Source organism: Octopus sinensis, linkage group LG27 (genome assembly GCF_006345805.1).
Source record: "Octopus sinensis linkage group LG27, ASM634580v1, whole genome shotgun sequence".
NCBI classification, from domain to species: Eukaryota; Metazoa; Mollusca; class Cephalopoda; order Octopoda; family Octopodidae; genus Octopus; species Octopus sinensis.
The window spans coordinates 20394510-20404509 of NC_043023.1; the positions used below are offsets into that span (position 1 = coordinate 20394510).

Here is a 10000-nt window from a genome sequence, read left to right on the forward strand (position 1 = left end):
TGTGTGTGTATATGTATATATATATATGTTTGTATATATATATGTGTGTGTGTATACATGTGTGTATGTATGTGCGTAGAGAGAGAGAGAGAGAGAGAGAGACCATTGCAGAGAGTGAATGAAATAAACTTGGAATGGAAAGATTGTATAATTAAAAAGCTCGTTAAAAACCATCTTGAACTGAATATTTAAATTTGTGAACTTTTGCTAAATAATTCCTTCGCTAATTAATCGCAGTCGTTTAGAAATAGGAAACCTTAAAATGGAGAGAGTGAAGGACTTGGCCCTTTTGACGTCAATCCAGGAAGTTGGCATTGAGAAACCTTTTTAAAGAAGTGAATCATCATCGTTTAGGGGCCTCTTTCCCTGCTAGCATGGGTTTGACGGTTCTACTGGGATCTGGGAAGCCAGGGGCTGCACCATGCTCCAGTCTGATCTGGCAGTTTCTACGGCTGGATGCCCTTCCTAACGCCAACCACTTCGCGAGTGTAGTGGGTGACTTTTATGTGCCACCAGCACGAGGGCCAGGCGAGGCTGGCAGCGGACACGAACGGATGGTGCTTTTTACGTGCCACCGGCACGAGGCCAGTCGGGGCGGCGCTGGCAACGGTCGCGAAACAGAAGGCTCTCTTACATGCCACCGGCACTGGTAACACATCTGCAATTTCTATTGATCGATTTCCATTCTGATCCTCACTTGCCTCAACAGGAAGTTGGCTTTGAGAAACCCTTTTAAAGAATTGAATCATCATCATCGTTCAACGTCCGCTTTCCATGCTAGCATGGGTTGGACGGTTCAACTGGGGTCTGGGAAGCCATGAGGCTGCGCCAGGCCCCAGTCTGATCTGGCAGTGTTTCTACGGCTGGATGCCCTTCCTAACGCCAACCACTCCGTAAGTGTAGTGGGTGCTTTTTACGTGCCGCCGGCACGGGGCCAGTCAGGCAGTACTGGCAACAGCCATGCCCAAATGGTGGGGTTTTTTTTACGTGCCGCCTGCACACCGGCACAAGTGCCACTATGGCGACGTTGGTTAACGATCAGGCTAGGCGACGCTGGTAGTTACATAGAAGTCAACCAACACGAAATCAATGAGGAAATTCATCATCATCGTTTAACGTCCGTTTTCCATGCTGGCGTGGGTTGGACGGTTCAACTGGGGTCTGGGAAGCCAGGAGGCTGCACCAGGCCCAGTCTTATCTGGCAGAGTTTCTACAGCTGGATGCCCTTCCTAACGCCAACCACTCCGAAAGTGTAGTGGGTGCTTTTTACATGCTACCTGAACAGGTGCCAGACGGGGCTGGCAAACGGCCACGATCGGATGGTGCTTTTAACGTGCCACCCGAGGCTGGCAAACGGCCACGATCGGATGGTGCTTTTTACGTGCCACCCGCACAGGTGCCAGACGGAGCTGGCAAACGGCCACGATCGGATGGTGCTTTTTACGTGCCACCCGCACAGGTGCCAGACGGAGCTGGCAAACGGCCAGGATCGGATGGTGCTTTTTACGTGCCACCGTAACGGCCACGATCGGATGGTTCACTTAACCACAGCTGCAATTTCCATTGATGTTGATCGACTTTGATTTTGGTTCTGCTTTCTGATATCTGATTTGATTTGGTTTGATTTTGATTATGCTTTTCACTTGTCTCAACGGGTCTTCACAAGTGGAGTTTTGTGTCCCAAGGAGGACATAAATCATAAATATAAAACAATATTTTTAATTTTTAATTAAAAGGAAATCAAATGAAGACCCTATTATATGTCCGAGGTCAAATTATTTATGCATCGCAAGTATGGAAGTAATTGTGCTGAAAAGATTCTAGTTTTAAGGGGAGCACAAAAGGTCTAGCTGAAGGTCCAATCTTAAGAGTTTTTTTTTACAGGGCTTTGAAAATCTGAAGGACCGCTGCAGTAAGTGTATGGACCCAGGAGGGGAATATGTTGAATAAAATCATGATTAACTGATCCTCCTGTATTTTCTGTTACCCAAAGAAGGAACTTCTCAGCACCCCTTCCTATATAAAGTTATTTGTGTGTGTATATATCTCATGATCACGTGACCGACCAGACCATCAGATGTTGCTACACATCGCTGGTCACAATGCGTTCGCATTGTTTTGGCCTTCGAATGACGCCACCCCGCTGGCTAAGCGAGCAGGCCAACAGAGGAAAGAGTGGGAGAAAGAGTGGTGAAAGAGTACAGCAGGGATCACCACCCCCTGCTAGAGCCTCGTGGAGCTTTTAGGTGTTTTCGATCAATAAACACACACAACGCCCGGTCTGGGAATCGAAACCGCGATCCTACAACCGCGAGTCCGCTGCCCTAACCATTGGGCCATTGCGCCTCTACGTTTGTGTATATATATATATATATATATATACACATATATATATCATCATCGTTTAATGTCCGCTTTCCATGCTAGCATGGGCTGGACGATTTGACTGAGGACTGGTGAACCAGATGGCTGCACCAGACTCTGGCAAAGTTTCTACAGCTGGATGCCTTTCCTAACGCCAACCACTCCAAGAGTGTAGTGGGTGCTTTCATGTGCCACTGGCACGAGGGCTAGTCAGGCGGTACTGGCAACAGCCACGCTCAAATGGTGTTTTTTTACATGACACCAGCACAGCACTGGCAACGACCTCACTCATATGTTTATTCATGGGCCACTGGCACAAGTGACGGTACGGCGGCGCTGGTAACAATCACGCTCAAATGGTGCTTTTTGCTTGCCACCGGCACGGAAGCCAGTCAGCTGCTCTGGCAACGGTCCCGCTCGGATGGTGCTCTGAGCGCTCCACTCGCACAGATGCCAGTCATCGAATTTGCTTTGGATTTCACTTGCCTCAGCAGGTCTTCGCAAGCAGAGTTTAGTGTCCAATGAAGGAAAGGTACGCATAAGTGGGTGGGGTGGCGGCGTTGAAAAGTTCTTGGCTTTAAGGATATTATGAAAGGTCCTGTTGGAGGCCCAGTCTTCAGAATTCTGTTACAGGGATAGGAAAACTTGAAGGACCACTGTAATAAGTGTGTAAATACACCCTTGTATATACACCCACCTACACACACCTGTAGACTAATATAATGTTTCTTTTGACTTCTTCTTTCCCCAGGGTGAAGCACAGAAAATTGAAAAATTAATGGAAGTAAGTTTTCATAATTATTATTATTATTATTATTAATGACTTATTATTTTTGACCAATTCTGAGGATACACCTGCAGTATAAAAGGGGCTCTCTACCCCCCTTTTTTAACCAGGCTCCCGTTGGCTTTTATGGGTTTTTTCCACCAGGAACCTTTTCGTAACGCCTCCCCCTTTTGGGAGATTTTCATTGTTTCTGTCCAGGGGTTTAGCTGAGGTGAGAAGTCTGGTTGCGCAAGAAGATTGTTTTATTGATTCCTAAATGGATTTGAGTAAGAGGTTTATTGCCTCAAAATGGCTTTTGTATGTCATTAATTGCCTCCTTGATAATTAAGTTAAGTTAATTTCTTGGCTCAAAAAGCAAAAGCAAGGCCATGTAGGGGGACACGGAGTTATGTACAGGGTGGTGGTCATGCAAAGAGTTCAGGCCACTTGTGGTTAAGGGAGACTTTGAACCGAGCGGTCGTTGGCATCTTCACTATCTCGTCCGGCAGCTTATTCCACGGATCCGCAACCCATACAGAGAAAGCCCCTCTCCTTCGATTGAGATGAGATCGTCGCAGATAGAGCTTTTCAGAGTGACCCCGCAGCCGACGCTCTGGAGCAGGAGTGAAGAACAGCTCTTTCGAGAGGTTACACTTTCCGCTTATGATGTTGTGAGCGAGAATGAGATCACCACGGCATCGTTGTTTTACAATGTAAGAGGTTTGTTGCCTCAACATGTATTTATAAAGAACAACGTACCCGGGTAAACAGCAATTCGAGGGCATGACACCTTGGGCAAATATCTTCTACTATAGCCTCAGACCAACCAAAGCCCTGTGAGTGGATTTGGTAGAAGGAAACTGAAAAGAAGCCTATCGTAAATATAGTATGCCTTTGTGCTTGACCTCCCATCATTACCTGACACCTGGTGTTGGTTTGTTTATGTCCCTGTAACTTAGCAGTTTGGCAAAAGGAGCTGATAGAATAAGTTCTGGGGTTGATTAGTTCAGGGTGGTGCCCCAGCATGACCACGATCCAGTGACTGAAACAAGTAAATGATAAAATGATCTATCTCTCTATTTAACCACCACTACCACAATCCAATCCAATCGTGGCTCCCACCACTGAATAAGTAACATTTTGCTATTATATATATATATATTTATCTGTTTAATCCCCCCTCCCCGACGAACCATGCCACTCTATATATTTATAATGTATTTCTCTCTATTTAACCACCACAATCCAATCCAATCGTGGCTCCCACCACTGAATAAGTAACATTTTACTATTATATATATATATATATATTTATATCTCGTTTTAATCCCCCCCCCCAACGAACTTCGCCATTTTATATTTATAATGTATTTCTCCCTATTTAACCACCACAATCCAATCCAATCGTGGCTCCCACCACTGAATAAGTAACATTTTGCTATTATAAACTCGCCACTGTATTTATTTCTAACATATTTCTCTCTTTCTAACCACCACCACCATCGTCCACTCCAACCACGACGACCACCAGGCATTTGCCCACCGCTACTGTATATGTAACCCCGACCAAATCAAGAACTTCCGTAACCCCGACACCATCTTCCTGCTGGCCTTTGCCATAATCATGCTCAACACGGACCTTCACAACTCCAACATCAAGAGTGACAAACGCATGAAGCTGGAGGACTTTATCAAGAACCTCCGAGGTAAGGACCACCACTCCTCTTCTTCATCTCCATACTGTTGTTGTTGTTGTTCTTTAGCCCCAGGTCAGTCCTGATCCAGACAGGTCTGTGTTCAAAGATGTTCCAGCTGTGACCATCCCATCTATAATTCAGGCCTAGTGTATCCAGGAGTACATTATCTAATGTATAGTACAGGAGTCAGTAGCTATAGTTGTTGCTTAGCCCTAGGTCAGTCCTGATCCAGACAGGCCTATGACCAAAGATGTTCCATCTGTGACCATCCCATCTATAATTCAGGCCTAGTGTATCTAGGAGTACATTATCTAATGTATAGTACAGCAGTTAGTAGCTATAGTTGTTGCTTAGCCCTAGGTCAGTCCTGATCCAGACAGGCCTATGACCAAAGACGTTCCATCTGTGACCATCCCATCTTTTATTCAGGCATAGTGTATCTAGGAGTACATTAGATAATGTATAGTACAGGAGTCAGTAGCTATAGTTGTTGTTTAGCCCTAGGTCAGTCCTGATCAAGACAGACCTATGACCAAAGACGCTCCAGCTGTGACCATCCCATCTTTTATACAGGCATAGTGTATCAAGGACTACATTAGATAATGTATAGTACAGGAGTCAGTAGCTATAGTTGTTGTTTAGCCCTAGGTCAGTCCTGATCCAGACAGACCTATGACCAAAGATGTTCCAGCTGTGACCATCCCATCTTTTATTCAGGCCTAGTGTATCAAGGACTACATTAGATAATGTATAGTATAGTACTTAGTAGTAGTGGCTGTAATTGTTGTTGTTTAGCCCCAGGTCAGTCCTGATCCACACAGACCTATGATCAAAGACATTCCTTTTGTGACCACCCCATCTGTTATTCAGACAGTGTATACATAGCTATACTTCTACCCAGTTCCAACCATTCTTTGTTCTTCACTATACAATTTGTCGCCTGTGCTGTAGCATGGGCTTGTGGGCATATCACTCTCTGTCCATTATCAAGTCTATTACTCATGTCAGGACTTACTGTGAATAGATACAAGGTGGACTTAGTCAGTGTTAGGTACTTATTGTATTTGTTAGTTTAATCTTTGTGTGTATTTATGCGTATAAACATGTATTTGTGTGTGTGTGTGTGTGTGTCGTTGTTCAAGCTTATTTCAAGATTTCTTGCCAATAGAGAAAGAGCCGGTTTCTAACCTAGATCCAAGGCTCCTTCATTGGAATTTTAGCATCAACAACAGTGTATGTATGTATATGTGCAGATTTGTATGTTTTATGTATCTATTCTCATGCATATAGATACATATCTAGACATGCTTATATATATATATTTAAATGATAAACTTCTGGAAAGTTTTACAGATTTTTACTGTTCCAATACATGTGAAAATCAAAGAATCAGATCAAAATCAAAATCGATCAACATCAAAGGAATTTGTAGTTGTGGTACCAGTGCCGGTGGCACATAAGAGAACCATCCGAACGTAGCCGTAGCCAACACCGCATTGACTGGCCTCCGTGCTGGTGACGTATAACAAACACCATCCGATCGTGGCCGTGCCAGCCTCGCCTGGCCTCCGTGCCGGTGGCACGTAAAAAGCACCATCTGAGCGTGGTCGTTCGCCAGCCTCGTCTGGCACGTGTGTTGGTGGCACATAAAAAGCACCCACCACACTCACGAAGTGGTTGGCATTAGGAAGGGCATCCAGCTGTAGAAACACTGCCAGATCTGACTGGGCCTGGTGCAGCCTTCGGGCTTCCCAGACCCCAGTCAAACCATCCAACCCATGCTAGCATGGAAAGCGGACACTAAACAATGATGATGATGTATGTATATATATATATATATATCTACACATTTATTATATATATATATATATATATATATATATATATATATATAATATATAGAAGCATTGATAAATCTCTGAATGAGGTATAAACAGTAACTGCACGTCGATGTGAAGTATATATATATAGGCTACCTAAATGTGGCTAACCACTAAGGGTGGGTGTTACTGTAGCTTGTAGCCCCAGGAGAACATCTTCTCCAGCTGGCTATTGACACACTTTCTGTACCCTATCAGTAAAGAAGCATTGGTTATAGAACAAACATTAAATTCGGGTCAACGACTTTATATACAAGAGCCCCACCCCTCAAGCGTGTAATCATATATAAAAATCCCCATGGTTCCCAAACACATGAAAATAATACCTATACATAAAATCAGAGAAGGTAAAAATATATAATCGAATAAAATACAAATAGAGCAGCCAGTCAAGAATGTTAAATATAAATGGCTAAAAATTCAAAAACTACCAAAAAAACCTAATAGACAAATATAAATAAGTAAGTGGCTGTGTGGTAAGTAGCTTGCTAACCAACCACATGGTTCCGGGTTCAGTCCCACTGCGTGGCATCTTGGGCAAGTGTCTTCTGCTATAGCCCCGGGCCGACCAATGCCTTGTGAGTGGATTTGGTAGACAGAAACTGAAAGAAGCCCGTCGTATATATGTATTTATATATATATATATATGTGTGTGTGTGTGTCTGTTTGTCCCCGCTAACATCGCTTGACAACCGATGCTGGTGTGTTTACGTCCCCGTCACATAGCGGTTCGGCAAAAAGAGACCGATAGAATAAGTACTGGGCTTACACAAAGAATAAGTCCCGGGGTCGATTTGCTCGACTAAAGGCGGTGCTCCAGCATGGCCGCAGTCAAATGACTGAAACAAGTAAGAGAATAAAAAGAATAAAATAAATATCCACTGACTAAAAAAGTTTTATCAGACGATTAAAATATTTTTTTAAAATTGTTTTTTAATTTTTGGAAAAAATTATTTTTTTTAAATATTTGAAAAAATTCTTTTACTTCCCTCACACAAATACGTCCAAAGTTCGTAAGTAAACAGACTTCCACGGGTCAAATTCAACATTTGCATATATCTATGGCCATTTTGGGAGCTCACCACCACAGTCCATCATCATCGTTTAACGTCCGTTTTCCATGCTGGCATGGGTTGGACGATTTTGACTGAGGACTGGCGAACCAGATGGCTGCACCAGGCTCCAATCTGATCCGGTAGAGTTTCTACAGCTAGATGCCCTTCCTAACGCCAACCACTCTGAGAGTGTAGCAGGTGCATTTTACGTGCCACTGGTACGAGGGCCAGTCAGGTGGTACTGGCAATGACCTCGCTCGAATGGTGCCTTTTATGTCATTTACACCAAAGTGCATCACAGTGATAAACACGAAACGCACAGATGAAAAAATTTTTTTATGAAAAGCTGATATAATTTCAAAGAAAAACCTATGAAAAGCTGATATAATTTAAAAAAACCCAAATTTGATGTTTCTTCTATAACCAATGCTTCTTTATCTTTATCGCATTTCTATTTGAGCACTTCTTTTGCAGCCCTATAAACCCTTTTGTTTCTATAAAAAGAGACAAATATTATTTCTTGTTGTATGTTATCTTTGTCGAAGAGCGTAGGCTCGAAATGTAAAAGACTTTTTCTATTTCTATTCCTGAGCGCCATACTAATACATTTGTTTGCTTGTACTCCACCTGCCTTCGTCTTTTGTTTATTTTCGTAAACCTTCCCTTTATATATATACATATATATATGTATATATATATATATATACATATACATATCTCCTTGTTTCTTTTCTGTGTATCTTTCTGTCGAAGAGCGTAGGCTCGAAACATAAAAGACTTGTTCTCTTTCTATTCCTGAGCGCTATACTAATACATTTGTTTGTTTGTACTCCACCTGTCTTCGTCTTTTGTTTATTTTCGTAAAGCTTCCCGTTATATATATATATATATATATATATATATATATATATATATGTATATATATATAAATTAGAAAAAAAAAACACCTTTTATTAATTCAAAATGACAAATTAAATTACACCATCTTGAAAATTGCATATAATAGAAATATTAAATATAAGAGAAAAATGTATCGATGATTAAGTATTGTGCAAAATAAATTGAATTTTTCCCTGTAAGTTTGGAATAATCCCTCAAATTATTATTATTATTATTATATATATATATATATATATAATAATACAATTAAGGGCTCCTAAATTAGGATGCCAAGTACTGGGAACACAAAAGGGAGATGAACTTATCGAGAGTGAAAATCAAAAACGTTTACCGATAACTTTACACCTCGGACTGATCAGTTTCTGCCTCTTTCTAGCAAAACACAGAATATGTTTGCTAAGGCTGGCTTCATCAACGAGTGGCCTAAATTGAATCGAGGTCTGCAGCGATGTGAGACCATGTGTTGAACTCGACTACTAGCAGATCTTAACTTTTATATATATATATATATATATATATATATATATATATATACATACATACATACACATACATGCATATGCTCACATTTTTGTTTTTGTTTCTTTTTTTCTTTAGGGATCGATGAGACAGATGACATAGATAGGGATTTACTAAGAGGGATCTACGAGAGGATCCGGGTACAGGATTTCCAACCTGGGGTGGATCACCAATCACAAGTGATGAAAGTGGAGCAGACTATCGTCGGAAAGAAACCGGTGCGTATATATATATATATGTGTGGAGGGAATAATGTTGGGGTGTTGCTGGGTGTGTGTGTGTGTGTGTGTGTATATATACGTGCGTGTGTGTCATTGTCGATCTACATAAGTTTTTCTTGTTGGTATGGGTCAGACGGTTTGACAGGGGATGGCAAGAGCTGGAGAGCTGCCCCATGGTTTCTGTGGGTGGAGGCCCTTCCTAAGGGAAACCCCTTTGCAAAGTGCACTGGGTGCTTCTTACGTGGCGTGAGTACCAGTTCCTTTCTATGTGACACTGGCACAGGTGCCTCTCTGCATATATCAGCAGGGGAGCTTCAACATGTGACACTGGCACAGGTGCCTCTCTGTATATACCAGCAGGGGAGCATCAGCATGTGGCACTGGCACAGGTGCCTCTCTGCATACACCAGCAGGGGAGCATCAGCATGTGGCAATGGCACAGGTGCCTCTCTGCATATATCAGCAGGGGAGCTTCAACATGTGGCACTGGCACAGGTGCCTCTCTGCATACACCAGCAGGGGAGCATCAGCATGTGGCACTGGCACAGGTGCCTCTCTGCGTGGAACTGGCATGGGAGTATCAGCATGTGGCACTGGC

General features: G+C 42.6%; 1 protein-coding gene across 4 annotated transcripts in view; it reads left to right on the forward strand.

Annotated features, from left to right (window-relative positions):
- Nucleotides 1-10000, forward strand: part of LOC115225304 (IQ motif and SEC7 domain-containing protein 2) — a 118947-nt gene that overhangs the window by 58735 nt on the left and 50212 nt on the right. For all 4 annotated transcript variants that reach the window (XM_029796246.2, XM_029796247.2, XM_036514368.1 and 1 more), the window contains exons 4-6: nt 3116-3148; nt 4662-4836; nt 9260-9399. In XM_029796246.2, coding sequence (XP_029652106.1) covers nt 3116-3148; nt 4662-4836; nt 9260-9399 — 348 coding nt within the window. The remainder of the gene's footprint in view (nt 1-3115; nt 3149-4661; nt 4837-9259; nt 9400-10000) is intronic.